The sequence below is a fragment of the Grus americana genome, chromosome 2, assembly GCF_028858705.1.
Source record: "Grus americana isolate bGruAme1 chromosome 2, bGruAme1.mat, whole genome shotgun sequence".
NCBI classification, from domain to species: domain Eukaryota; kingdom Metazoa; phylum Chordata; class Aves; order Gruiformes; family Gruidae; genus Grus; species Grus americana.
This window is the reverse complement of record NC_072853.1, coordinates 167641933-167656834: the sequence shown is the minus strand read 5'-3', so window position 1 is coordinate 167656834 and position 14902 is coordinate 167641933. Positions and strand designations below refer to the sequence as shown.

The 14902-nt window shown below is 43.9% G+C and overlaps 1 protein-coding gene across 4 annotated transcripts in view; it reads right to left on the bottom strand.

Moving 5' to 3' along the window:
• The window catches only part of PTH1R (parathyroid hormone 1 receptor), a 127629-nt gene that overhangs the window by 38689 nt on the left and 74038 nt on the right, over positions 1 to 14902 (bottom strand). For all 4 annotated transcript variants that reach the window (XR_008575751.1, XM_054815631.1, XM_054815633.1 and 1 more), the window contains 2 exons: positions 7581 to 7691; positions 5607 to 5725 (listed from right to left, as the gene is read on the bottom strand). Coding sequence is in view for 3 of the 4 variants with exons in the window: in XM_054815631.1 (XP_054671606.1) it covers positions 5607 to 5725; positions 7581 to 7691 (230 nt within the window). In the remaining variant the exon portion in view is untranslated. The remainder of the gene's footprint in view (positions 1 to 5606; positions 5726 to 7580; positions 7692 to 14902) is intronic.

Genomic DNA, 14902 nt, shown 5'->3' with positions numbered 1-14902 from the left:
AAAAACACATCTTGATTATGATTTTTTTTTTTATTATTCCTATATGTACTTTAAACATCTGCCCATCTTTCATGGTGCAAATGTATGACACTTTGATGGCGTTTAATCTGTATAACTCAGCATACACCATGTAAACATCTTTTATGCCATCAGTTTGAGGCTACACAAAGTTGTCAGCTTTTAAAACGACCCCAGAGAGCTCCAAGAACAAAGGCCAGGCATAGAAGACTTTTGGTTTGAACAATGGAGTTTAGATAAAGCAGCCCTGCAACATGCTGTGCCTTTCCCATTGTGTTCGGTATGTGATGGATTCTTGAGGCCTCTCTGATTTCTCTAGAAGCAGTAAAACCACCATGGTATAAACAAGCAATAGCAGATGAAGGCAGGATTGGCAGTCTGAGGTTAGATCCTAGGATGGTCCATCTTGTGAAGCTGGTGGTTTCCAAGCTGAACTAACCTCCCAGGTTGCTGGCTCATATTCCCCTTCTCCATGATTTAAGTAGATGTAGGTCACATTTACCCTTAAGATCATCCTTGAAAACAGCATAGGTTTGACCTGCTTTAAAAAAAGATGTGTTTGGCATTAGTGTTGTTTTTGGGGAGATGGGAATGAAGGAAATTTCTGCTTATTGAGCAAAATATGCCATTACTCTGCCAGTGTCTGAAAAGGTGACCAGAAAAAATGACCATGCTGAAGGTTCTGCTGTTGGCTGGCTATATGAAAGGGATCCATGGTCAGAAGGCTACTATGGATTTTGGAGAGAAATTGCCTAAAAAGCTGCCTACTAATGCCAGGGGCACACCAGGACTTCCCATGTGTCCCACATTTTATGCAAAGATTGAGGAACTCCAAGACGACAGGTTGCCCTGACTCCTAATTTTAAGAGAACCTTAAGAAAGCTGCAAGGAGAATGGCCAGTCTGGGCCAGACGAAAGGTCCTCTTAGCCCTGCTCCCTTGTCTCTCTGTTCCATGCCCAGGAACAGATGCTTAGGGAAGAGTGTAAGAACAGAACAAATAAAGAGTAAATATATATGTATATACACATATATCTATATCTATGTGACTATCATCTAGTGGTTATGTAGCAGTGCTGTAAACCCTATCCCAACGTTCAGCAGCTTGTGGTTCAGCGACGTGAAGCGCACAGCAGACAGACAAACAGCTGCTGTTTAACCACACTGCCTTCCTCAAAGATTGAACACCGGCCAATCCATTCCCCTTCCTTCCCTTGTCCTACTGTCTCTGTTTAAACATTGGGTGGAAAATAAACAAAGCAAAGCTGCCTGGCCAGGGTGCTGGGGTGGGAAGCCACAGATCTCTCAGCTTATCTGTTCAGAGGCAGGGAGATTTTTCTGAAGATCCAGGGTGCAACTGGGATGGGAGGGGTGCCCATGCATGGCTCCTGGGGAAGGAGCGGGAGAACGAGATTTCCCACCATCTCCGCTGCACTGCTGATGGGTTATCTTAAAAGCAGAATATGAGAGTTCAGGGAAGCAGGTCGTGACATAGTGGTGGCTTTCAGCACTGCCCCAAAGGCACAAAGAAAATTGTCTTATCTTCCCATGGCATGCTGCTAGGACACCTTCCTACAAAACTCCTTCCTACCCCTTGCTAAGCAGTTGTCTTCTACAGACTGAGTCCAAGACACGGTTGCTCATGGCAAGATTAACGCTATCTGCAAGATATTTGGGGAAACACACTTCAACAGCCAACTGCAGCCTACCTGCTCTCCTGGCTAAAGAGAGGACATCAATCTTCAGAGCTGTCAATCCAGCGTCCTTCAGCAGCGCTAATTTTCCCTTAGAAAACAGCCCGAGAGCAATTGCTCACTGGGCAGTTACGAGCTGTTAATTCTCCTGGCTCTGATGGCTTTAGCATACTTTGCTAATTTCAGAAAGCGGTTTCCGTGCTGCTCTGTGTGAAATAATCCTATTTATATGGTTCAGGAAAAGGTAGCGAAAGACACAAACTTTCTCTGGGGCCCTCCGCTTGCTGCTTTGGTCAATCTTATAATTATCCCACAGTGGCCAAAATGAGAAAACTACACACCTAAACAAACATACATGGACATATATATATGCGCGTGTGCATGGACGTGGGTGTTTATTTAGATGTGTGTCTGTGTATATAGCTATCTATAGATATAGGCCTATTTCTAGAGATAGCAATGCAGAAGTATATATCTAGTCACAGACAGACATGTTTTTTTTCCTAATGCTTTCTAGTGCATGGTTTCTTAAAAGTTCCTCTGGTTACATCTGCTCAGATGCTGTCCTACTCGGAGTCAGCCCACGATCTCCTTTCAAAATGTTGGTTAAATGCAGCTGTTACTGATGACGCAAAGATGCTGTTCCCCAGGGGGGAAAATAATAATAGAAAACAATCTCTCTCTAAAGACGACTAGTCTATCTTGCCAAATTCCCTGATTCTGACATCTTTTGACATATTTACTTCAAGAAAAAAAAAAATCAAAGGAAGGTTTATTAATACCAGTGCTTCAGAGCCACTCTTGGGTGTGAAAGACAAGAGGCCTTCCTGCTCTCTGAAAGTCATCACCCAACTGAGGAAAAAAAAAAAGGTCATTCCTTTTCTCTCTTTTATTTCTACAGTGCTTTTCATACCAGAAGGCCCAAGAGACCCGCAGTGGTTGTACATGCATTGCTTCACTTGTCGCTAAAAGGCAGCCACCTCTGCGGTAAACCAAGGCAACTACATGACAGCATGCAGCATCATTATGAGGTGAGCGCAGAGCTGGACGGAGGGAAGAAACCTCTTACAAATACAAGGTTAATAATAATACTACTAATAATGAGTAATAGATGCTGTTGAAAAGCATTTGTTAATCAATTCCAAAGCTGGGGGAAACTTCCATTTTTTTTCTAATGTTCTTTGCACTGGGTGGGCATCACTTAGGCAATACCAAGTTGTTAATTTAATCTAAACAGTGAAGATGGGCTAATTTGTTTTACCATTAAATATCATTAAATTAATCTCTGTGTAGCTAGAATGGACAACTCATGGCAAAAGATGACTGAGCCTTTTGTACAGAATAATGAGGATGATAATCTTGGGACGTTGTATTAAAACAGCTAATAAAGGGAGAGGTCATGAGGAGCAGTAATTTTCCAAGTAAGAGCAGAGGTTGAGAACAAAAATGAAGTCTTCTGCATCGTGACACCTCATCTAATATCTCTCCATTACGAAGCACAGTCCATGGCCCCTGTCTGTGCAGTCACCACCTCTACACTCAGGGGACACAAAGACAGATACATGAAACCCAGGACAACAGACTTTGCTTTCAGCCTTCTTTACCAGCCTGGGGGTGGAAGGTCTCTATTTCTTCCTTGTGCTGGTAACAAATGGACAACTCAATGAGTGCTGGTCAACAGCCTGCTGAATATGAGCCAGCAGTGTGCCCAGGTGGCCAAGGCGGCCACCAGCATCCTGGCTTGTATCAGAACTAGTGTGGCCAGCAGGACCAGGGCAGTGACCGTCCCCCTGTACTCGGGGGACCGTACCCCTGATCACTCTCTACAACTCCCTGAAAGGAGGGTGTAGCCATATGGGGGTTGATCTCTTCTCCCAAGTAACAAGTGATAGGACAAGAGGAAACAGCCTCAAGTTGTGCCAGGGGAGGTTTAGATTGGAGATTAGAAGAAACTTCTTCCCCAAAAGTGTTATCCAGCACTGGGACAGGCTGCCCAGGGAAGTGGTTGAGTCACCATCCCTGGAGGTATTTAAAAGATGTGTAGATGTGGTGCTTGGGGACATGGTTTAGTGGTGGACTTGGCAGTGCTAGGTTAATGGTTGGACTCTATGATCTTAAAGGTCTTTTCCAACCTAAATGATTCTATGATTCTATGAACTCTTTGTTGTAGCCTTCCCCTGCCGATTTACCTTGACAAAGTCCTAGCTGCCAGCATGGGAAGTTTAAAAGAAAGAGCCTCCTTTTCCTAGGAGAAATCTAGGAGACTTGCTGAGATGGAGATGTCTGCAGCAGTTGACTCCCACCACAGGACGTGGCTGAGAGAGGTGGGGCAGATGAAATGACTTCAGAGAGGTCAAGAAGCTGTGCAACTTAGTAAAGCTCTCAGTGTGAGCAGGATGCTCAATGACTCCAACATCTACTCCAGGAAGTTCTGGGGCTAGTTCTTTCCACTACATGGACTGGAAAAGATAAGTCCCACCAATCTTATTCTAAAAGTGAATGTCTTCCAGCACTGACAACATGCTTTGTATTAAGTAGCTGGAGCAGTACCTTGTGTGTGCAACCTTGTCTGTTCCTTAACTGCATGGTAGAATGCATGCAGATGCTCAGATAATCTCTTTCCTCACTGAACAACTTCATTCATATGTTGCTTCACCGTTGAGAAAAAAAAAACAAAACAAACAAAAAACCAAAACATGAAAAAACTATGCTGTGGTTGGATTTAAAATTAAGAACATTATCCCAAAGGGACTGTGTATCATCTTCAAGTCTGCTCCCCACCATGAAGCTTGTGGTTAGATCTTTATCTCCCACTTTCTGAAAATAATCCTTGCTGCAAACGATCAGTCCCTACTGCCATACCCCATATCCAAGGAGGACATCTTCCAAGTACCACTGAGAAACCAGAGCTTTCTGCTAAATTCTTTGCAAATTACAGAAACAGAGCAGCAACTGCATGTGGGTGGAAATGTCTCAGCGAAACAAGAAGGTCACATCCTTTCAGGTGACTCCATTGACTGTCACGTTAGTTCAGAATTGCTTCTGTGATGCACTCAGCTTGGGAGACGTTCAGAAGCACTACAGAGCCCCAACTGGGCTCAGACCCAGACAGAGAGGTAGGAAATTTCTAGAGCTAATATTTTACCAATCACCTGAATTTCTGTAAAAATAACCCCCATAGAGCTGATGTATAACTAGACACCTTTTTTGTCTTTTTTTCCCAGGAACATACCAAATCCTCTCCATGTGCTACGAATCCCTTTTCTAACTTTGGACTGGTGTCCCTGTTTCAAAATTGTGACTGCACCAGAATTAGTTCAAGATCTGTTCTTACACGTTAATTTGCTTTAGCAAAACTTTGTCCCCACCGATCTACAATGAACAGACCACGTAAAACCTCTAATCCTTAATTTCGATTTATACCTCTCAAACAAGAGGTTCTCTGTTAAAAACCTACAGAAGCAGGGTTGCTATTGGTTTGATCGTTTAGCTCTGTATTTCTGCATCCCCTAGCACAGACAAGCACGTAAGCACTGGAATTATTGGTAACAACCTGCTAGCAAAATTATTGCTTGGTGGGGCAGAGGGAGTCTCAATGGCATGGAACAACCTCCAACCACTTCTTAGTGCCCCTGACCCCGCTTCAAGTTTCCCCAAGATCTCTTTACAAATGGGATCATGGCAGCTGGAGGAACCTTTTCTGGCTTTGAGGACAATTAAAAGTTCAAAAAATTCCCCATCAAAACAAAGATGTGGCTTTGGCAAGCTTGGACACGGTTTCCAAGAGGAGGTTGCAAACTAAAGCTCATCAAGTGTTTTAAATGAGACAGTACTCCTTACGTTAGCCCTGGATGAGGCCAACGCTTCATGCTCCATGCACAAATGCAATTGCCTACCCTTTCCCTCGTCTCGTTGGTGAGGAACTTGGCACATTCACTGTAGTTTGCCCAGGTGCGGTTGTTGCCTGGGACCAGCTCCCAACTCCCGTTCAGGTCACACCGGCGATAAGCATGGCCTGTAGGATAGAAATGAGAGACAGAGTGAATGGGGCTAGACCTGGCAGAACAGGAGAAACCTCTTCCAGGGGTGGAACCCATCAACCCTGATGCCTCCTGCCTGCTTTGAAGCTGAGCTGCAAGAACACAATTTCCATCTCCTTAGGAACTTTACCAATTTTCTAACTGAGAAACATCAGAGAGCTAATGACAAGTTGCACTCAGTTTAGGTTAAGATACTGGGTCTACAAACCAGGGAGACAAGCTTTGAAAAGTCCCAAAGCACAGAATCATCCTCAGAGCTGCAGCTCTCCCTATGAAAATAAACAGTGATCTATATAATGCTGCTCTTTGCTTACAGATTCAGTGCATCTCAAGGTAGATTTTTCTATGGCTACCCTCCTCATGATGATGGAGAAAGAAGAGAAGGCAAGGTTTCATCCCAGGATTCAACTAGCAGATGAGAACATCCATGTTCAGATGTCTGTTTGGGGCAATCATTGCATGGACTGTGTGTAAAAAGTCCCATTACAGTTAACAGGGATGAAACCAGACAACAGATCTATCTGCCCTGTGACTACAGAGGGAGAACTTATAGACATCTCTGCATCTAAGGGTCTTAATCTAACTCCCACCCTAGCTGACATGAGCAGTGGACATCAGTGAAGTTGGGAATCTGTGCCATGTCGGGTTATGGAGAAAAAAGGGATGGATTGCCTGTTCCTCCTGGCCTCTAATGTGAAATGCATGTGCAGGGGACTCTGCGAGAGGTCATCAGCCAGGGGTTAAGCTAGTTCAGCTCACAGTCCCTTACAGAAAAGGCAGGATGGACTATGTGCAACCAGGGTGCACTGGAATATCATCACTGGTTTTCATAGAATCACAGAATGGTTTGGGTTTGAGGGGACTTTTAAAGCCCATCTAGTTCCAAGCCCCTGCCATGGGCAGGGACACCCTCCACCAGCCCAGCTTGCCCAAAGCCCCATCCAACCTGGCCTTGAACACTGCCAGGGAGCCGTGGGCAGCCACAGCTTCTCTGGGCGACCTGTGCCAGGGCCTCAGCACCCTCATGGGGAAGAATTTTTTTTCCTTATATTTAATCTAAATCTGACCTCTTTCAGTTTAAAACCATAACCCCTTGTTGTATCGCTACATGTCCTTGTCTTCTGAAAACAGCATCAGTGCTCTGCTGGGAACTTATAGTCTTAATTCTCTAATTTTTTAGTCTTTGGGTGCATGGCTTTGCCTGAGAAAAGAGAATGCTTTAGCTCTGAAAATACACTGAGGAGCGAGTGTACTTCAATTGCTTCTAAAAACATGCACAGACTTTGTGGCACCAGAAGCAAGCCAAGAAATGCGCTGCCTGAGGGAAAGTGAGATAGGGAGGAATTCACACGTTCTGGTTACCAGCGCTGTTCTCAGATACCCACCGTAGGGGTCTGGGCAGAGATCAGGGGTTAGAATTAACAAACCGGTGAAGAGGAGAATATAAATTGGAAGAATATCGTGTGGCTTTCTGTTGCGACCCAAAGTTTGTGGCGTCAAACAAATATGGGTTTGTAACCCTGCAAGAGTACCCAGCTGTAAGCATGTAATCGGTGCTTATAATGCCCCATTACCTTCTGGGTGGGGCAGGAGGGAAATTTGTCATTATTTCAGGTTAAAACAGACCTTTTCTTTTCTCCCAGCATAAAAAAAAAATAATAAAAAAATGGTTGTTTCTTTACTTCCTTTTCCCTGGCTTTATCCCTGCTTGCATGGGAGTTGCCATGTGATAAAAAAAAGGATGCTGAAGAGGATTTCTAATTTCCTGACTCCCAGGCCTCCCCTTGCTGCAGCTTACCAGGCTCTGCTGACACTGAGGACAACACCTACCTTTGTGATTGAAGTCGTAGATGTACTCGGGACATGGCATAGCCACCACTTTGCCTGGCACACCTTCAGGCCAGCAGACAATACCATCCCACTCGGAAAGACAAAAGCCATCTGTGGAAGAGACACAAAGATAAAAAGGAGTCACTGAACCTGCAGAAGTGACACTAATACCTGTGTCCCACCTTTCGGAGAGGGGTCTCCACGAAAAAGCCAGCAAAACCGTCACTCAATTTCAGAAAACTGCTTGTAGGTATCACTGCAATTTTCTTCTAAGTGTTTAGCTCCAGAAGGTGTAGCTTCTCCCACGCTTTATTTGAGAAGGACATGGTCAGACATGGGATAATAGCTGAGCACTCTCTGAGAGGGGTCAACGCATCTGCAAAGTTGCTTTCCCTTGCGGGCTGGAAGAAATGGAAATGGGGCAGGAGAGCAGAGTGGAGAGCAGGAGGATTTGAGCATTCAGGACTCTGTAGACTGATGGGCAACCTGGAGATGCCCAAGGGAGCTTGGCTGGGTATAGCCTTCATGTGGCAGCACAGATTTGAGCCTAGGCTACCAAGGAGCTAGATTATGCTGTGGCTACATTATCGTGACTCTCAAAGCTACCAGTTCAGGCTTCCCTGAAAGGTATTCATGACCACAGAGTAGATCGGCTGTGATTTAATGCCTACAGACCGTTAATCCAAATTCAGCCGTAATTGTAACTCATTATTTACATCAGCCAGTGCTATCCTATATAGCCATGCTTTGCTGCTTTCTCAGATGCGCTTCTGTGCCTGAATTTCAGTACACTTTTAAGTAACACTAAGACCAGCAAGAATCTATAGAGAGGTGTCTGTGGCAATATTTCTAACCGTAAATAGAGAATATTTTATTACCTTGCTTCATAAGGAATGAAATGATGGAATTTCTGTTTCCTAAAGATTTGCATCCTTTCCCATCTGACATCCTTTTCGCCTACGATTTCACGCGTCCCAGCTTCCCTCTCCCCCCGCTTCCCTGTGATGTCATCACGCGGCAAGATGCAGGTCATGCACTGATTGATTTGGAGCTGTGCCCATGCTAATTGGCCGGCAGTGCACACACGCTGATTGACCAGTCGCCTGCTGCCAAGCACAGTGTACAATGGTTGAGGTTTCCCAGCTTTTCCCCCTGCTTACTCACTATTTTGGATTTCTGCCCTCCTCTCAGTCATAGGTTTTCCGAAAACGAGCAGGAAAAGAATGGGCAGGTGGAGAATTCACATGAACCTTGTTGCTTTAGGAATGCAAATATCCTGGGAACTGTTTGTCTCTGCTGTACCACTTTGCTAAGCTCACCGCTACTTCCTAACCTTTTGAGAAGGGGGTGGTGCGGTCATTGTTAGAGGATTTTTCTTTAAATCATCCTTGTTCTCCCTTTTTATTCATTGAAGAAAGCTAAAATAGCTCTGAAGGAGATATTCTGCCTCTTCCTATACACAGGTCTCCCTCTTCCCTATCTGTATGTTAGTTCATTTGCAGATATGTGATTTATGTTCTTGGTGCAAGGAAAAGCAGAGATACAAACCAAGAAAAAAGTCCTTTCCCACATTTTATGTCTGCCTTTCCCCCCAAAAACCTTTTTTTTGAAATTGACAAATATATGAGTCTATATTTAAAGTTCTTTAATTGTCATTTTGCAATTCTCCAGAACTTGAGAAGTAATTAAGCAGGTCTTCTATCGACCTGTAATTAGGAGAAGCGTTGCTTCTCTCTTCACAAACGGAGGTACCAGCCAATCTTTCCGGCACCACGTCCTACATGAGCATGTAGGCTAAGAAGGCCATGAAGAAGCTCTGCACCCCATGGGGTTTGCCACCAGCCTCTGAAGCAGCTGAGATACCAGAGCTGGAGGCAGACTGCCGTGGGAGATGGGCCACCTGCCCAGCAGTCTCATCTTCCTCATGGTCTATTTATTCAGTCTGCATGGGACAAAGCCAGAACTTGTCCCTATTTAGAAGGGCTGAGAAATCCTCCAGGCTGTGGGAACTGACCTCATTTTCAACACTGCTTTAAAAAGAGGGAAGTCAAAGCCCGTTCCCTACCTCTTACATCCTTCCAGATTGTCAACCACCCATTTCTGCAGCTTTTGATTCATAAGCTCCCAGTCCCACGAGGGAGCATGTTCCCATTCAGAGGTGGATGTTCAACATGGGCTGCATTTCCAGTCCCTGAAGAGTTCAGGAAGGACTATAGACCCAAATTTAGCCTGGAGCTTTGTGTTGGGCTGTATTAACTGCACCCATGGGTGAAAATCCATCTGCAGTAGAGGATTTGAAGTGAAAAGCAAACACAGGTGAATCTGCCCCAGCTCTGCTTTCAGAGCAGCATCTGCCCTCCATACCGATGGCAGCCCATGAAGGAGTTTATCAACAGCCTGTAAAGTGTCTGACGGAGAGAAATTACATGCGAATCAAAATAAAACAGAACAGCCTGCTCTTATCTGCAACAGAGCTCCGCTAGTAAAGAAATGATAAGCACGGCCAAGATCTCAGCATGTTTCATTAATATCAAAGCTAGTGCCTTAGCAATCTTTCATCCAAACAGTAATTTATTCTGTATAATAAATGTGCCTTCACGAGATTAAATAAGAATCCAGGATCGCTTTAAAGACCTTTAGCTGGTATGGTGCCCTCCAGGGTTGGAGCTGACAGTGATCAATTCAGTTTGCTGGTATTTTAGGACATGAAGAACAACAGAGAAGCCCATCATTTAACAGCTGATTTCTTATCTTTAATTTAGTGCTGAGGAAAAGGACCAGGCTAATCACTGCCTATCTTCTAAAGCATTAACTGGGAGTGGGGGTAGAGAGGCTGAAATTCCTCAGCATCACTGTGATTAAAAGGAGGAAGAAGTTTATTGCCTGTTCTCTGCTTCCAGTCACATTAGAGGAAGAATAATACTAGATTTCCTATTCATGAAAAACGGGAAAGCCCTTCCCTTTGGCTCTTTGTGTTGCAGGATAACTTACACTGTGAACAACAGTTTATTTATTTTTCGGTTCTCTGGAAGGATCAAAAGAAAAATGAAAAAAACCAGCACCCAACAAAATTTGGATAAGGACAAAATGTTATTGTCTCTGAGGTTTTTTTGCAGACAAGAAAGTAAATAAAGACTTCATTTAGCCCTCAGAGTGGTCTTACTTAAAATAAACCCAATTCTTTATACAAAATAAATAAATTTGGGTAAACTTTAAAAAGAATGCTGTGGAGAAAAAACATTGAGGAGAAAAAAAAAAATCATCTGAATGTCATGCTCTGAAATGCTGAGAGGAAAAACCTTTGACTTTTCTAAGATCTTCAGAACAACTTGCAAAGGTCAGCCTTCACTTCTAAGCAGTTTCATTTAGTATTGTACTGCAATATTTGGCCAGAAAAATATTAATCTTGAAAAGTATCTGGTGGGTATGCCCTCTCCATGCTGTGAAAACACACACACACACACACACACACACACACACTTGCAATGGGCTCGTTCAAAAGAAAACGGATTCAATGGACTGATTCAAAAGAAAAGTGATGTTTTCTGGATAACAGAGATGCAATGCTTTCTTTTGGAGTACTTTGATCCCCACAATCCTCCCAAAAAGCAGAAGGCTGAAGGCTCTGTGCAAGAAACACAGTGCAGACTGATGCTTTAGCACGTGGAAAATTTGAGGATCATCAGCTGCCCCAGAAATTTGAAAAAAAAAAAAAGATCATCTTTGCTGCCTCTCACTGCACTGGGAATCTTTCCATGCCTCCGTGTATTCACTCATGGCATTGATTCATTAAAAGCCATATAAGGACCTAGTGGGACTCTATTTTCAGAAAGCATCTGAATGTCCCAAGAAAAGATGCAAATGAATTTATTGTCATTATCATGAACTGTCACAGCACAGAGAAACCTCTTTAACCTGCTCTCCATCTCTCCATCATCCCCGCCTCTCTCTCCCCGCTCCATGCTCGGAAAACCCATTTCAGCCAAGTTCAAAAGAGGGGTAAGAGATCTCAGTCATCATTTCCTTCCTGCAATTTTCTCTGTGATTGATGATTAGGAGAAGGGCAGGTGAACATCTGGCAGCTGCCACCTGGCCAACCAGCCTTTGCTGACCGACCAGCCCACTGCCCTGTGCATAGCTTACAATTAGGCACAGCATGGCTGTTTCTTGCCAATCCAGGGCACGATGGGTGCAAGGGGAGAGGAATTGGGTTGGGAAGAGGGACTGCAGTTATTAGTTTGTGGTAGAGGGAATCTGGGGGAGAAATCCACAGGTCAAGCCAGGCGCCTCTGGGCCTCCTTGTTGCAGAACAAATTGAGAAGTTCCTACATTGATTGAAACTCTCGGAAAACATTTTTCAAATGGACACATGGACTGATATCAGGCCCAGCCACACTTCGTGACTGTTGGATCCACATTCCTGGGTTTTAATGCAGCCCAAAGCTGTTCCTCCCCTGTATGTCATGCCTGTTGTCCCAGAGAGGAGTCCCACCATCCTTCTCTCATTCCTATCTCTAATACCTCCATTCCTCCCATCTAAGGAGACAAACCGTCAACCTTCTGATATGACAAGGGGTAATGGTTTCAAACTAAAAGAGGGTAGATTCATAAGGAAGAAATATTTTATGCTGGGGGTGGTGAAACACTGGCACAGGTTGCCCAGAGAGGTGGCAGATGCCCCATCCCTGGAAACATTCAAGGCCAGGTTGGATGGGGCTCTGAGCAACCTGATCTAGTCGAAGATGTCCCTGCTCATGGCAGGGGGGGTTGGACTAGATGACCTTTAAAGGTCCCTTCCAACCCAAACTACTCTATGATTCTATGATTCCCTACATCCCTTTCTTCCTCCCTCACTCCACCCTGTCTCCTCTGGTCTGCACAGCCATGTGGCACCTCTACCATTAATTTCACCAGCTGATGTGATAACTGGGACCAAATCCTGCACCTTCTGCCTCCAACTTTTTCCTGTTTTACTCACTCCAGATTTCACTTAACAACTGAGCTGATGATAAAATGGGGAGGGAAAATACCATATATTCCATTGGTATTGTGCTGGAATCCAAACAAAATTTCTCTTTTTGTTTGTTTTCCCAAATATTTTCTCCAAACACTTTTTTTCTTGGTTTATAAAAATAACAGTACTAACAACTTGGCTTTTCTCTGTTGTTTTCCTTTTCTCTGAATTACAAAAAGAAATCTGAAAAATGGTGATGAGTTTCAGGAAAACAATAAAAATATCCAAAAGTTAACAATTTTTTCTGATGGCTATACTTAAAAAAATAATAATAAAAATCCATTTTTACAACCTTTTTTATAAGCTGTCATTAAGAAAAAAAAATCCACCATGTGCAAGAAGCATGCTTTTGGCATGCTAAAAATAAGTCAGTCTCTCCCGAGACACTGTTAACAATATTTAGAAACACAGATAACCAGAAGGGATCCAGTTTGTTCTAAATGTTGATTGAAAAACTTTTGGAAAATTTCTTTTTTTTGGTGAAAAATATTTTGAGCGTTCAAATATGCTGTTTGGATTGATACAGGTGGGCAGATTTGGGACACAAGGTTGCATGTTCCAAGTGAAATGGGAATGCAGAACATTTCTTTCCTTGGAAGAAACAGTAGAATTCACTGAAGATGTAAGTCAAAAGGAATTCATAAATTTTTAAGAAAACAAGTAAATCTCATACATATCCCACATCCTAAGAGTCTTGGATGTGTGTCAGTCGTTCAGGCAATGCTGAATGGACGATATTGCTTCTCTCTCAGGCGCGTATGTATGTGGGTGAAGCTCCTCCAAATTCAGAGCCATAACTCATGGAGTGAGACAGAGAAGGTGGGAATTGCACTGAACTTTCTCATGTTTAGAGGACATCGCTGACCACTTCAGTGCTGAAGAAATTAGTCTTGCAGGATAACATGACTGGCTGGAACTGAGGCAAGAACTTTTTCTTCTCCAGAGACTTTGCAGATGCCTCATCCTGGTGTTTCCCTTTCTGTTTCCATAGTTTGATATGAGTTCAGGGAGGCAGGGTGATTATACTTGTGGAGAAAGTCAGGATCAGTGGCCACCATACTCCCTGCCTACAAAGCTAACACAGGCAGGTAAGTGAGATTGGTAAAAGTCAACTGCTGAGGCAGGAATTAAAACTTTGTCTTCTAAGACTTATTTTGCTTCTTCATCCCATGGTACTTTGCTAGAAGAGGGTTCACAGGTCTTGAGACATCCTTGCTACTGGTCAAACAAAATAACCTCTCTGGGGAAAAACTCATAAGCTCCTTTGCTGAAAAGGAACAGAAAGAAAAAAAATCTTCCAGCGACAGGGAAGGATTGGTAGGGTGGGAAGAATTCATTGGTGGCCCTGGATGAGAATAAAAGGCTTGATCTGCTTAATCCAATGAGAGAGTGAGAAAGCAGGTTTTTCTTATCCTACTGGTAAGGAGTATGAAAGGAGATGAGCTGCAAAAGTGGAAAATGATGCAAAAATAAACAGGCGTAAACTGGCAGTGAACAAAGCTTATACTGGAAATTAAGAGATAGCTTCTGTCCTTCAGATGAGTTACGTTTGGGACAAGTTCCCTGGGAAGAACCATAAGTTTCATGTCCCTAAGTGATTTTAAGATGGAACCTCATTAAAGCAAATGGAGGCTGCGTCATTAACGGGGCTAGGAGGGGAACATCACGTCATTCACAGCTTCCACTGCATGTTGCACTCTTCACGTCTGCTGCCATCCTTGCCCTGCAACAGGTCAATGCATCTTAATCTTGCCTCAATATCCTGTATGCTGCTGTCTCATGATTAGCAGAGTCACTTGTGCTTCCTAAAGACCTCGGGTTTCCAACTGGCTACCTATCTCCGCTCCAGATCTCAGAAATCATCTTGCTTACCCTGGAGGCAATCACTTCCAAGGACAAGAGAGATTCCAAACCAGCCCAGATTACTCCTTCCTTCCTTCCTATGTACAAAGATGCCAACACAGCTCCCATATGCAATTGCTGTGCTCTCACCTCTTGGTCTTGAGACACTCAGCTCATCACTTCCTCAAGACTAGCTAAGCCACAGCAGAGCTTAACCTCTCTTTCCACCACTACATCCCTGCACCAATAATGGTCATCTCCTCTAGTTTCCTGATGCATTTCCTATATGGAACAGCTTATAAGGCTGTTTTTCTTTACCTCTTAGCCCATCCATCCAGCTCACTCAAGTTCTCAGCTTCAGCTGAAGGCAGCCCCAAGGGTTCAGGGAACAAAGCCGTCACTGAAATACAGGTTTCAGTCCGAGGGACATGTGCTGGGAGAGATGGTGCTAAATGCTACTTTCACC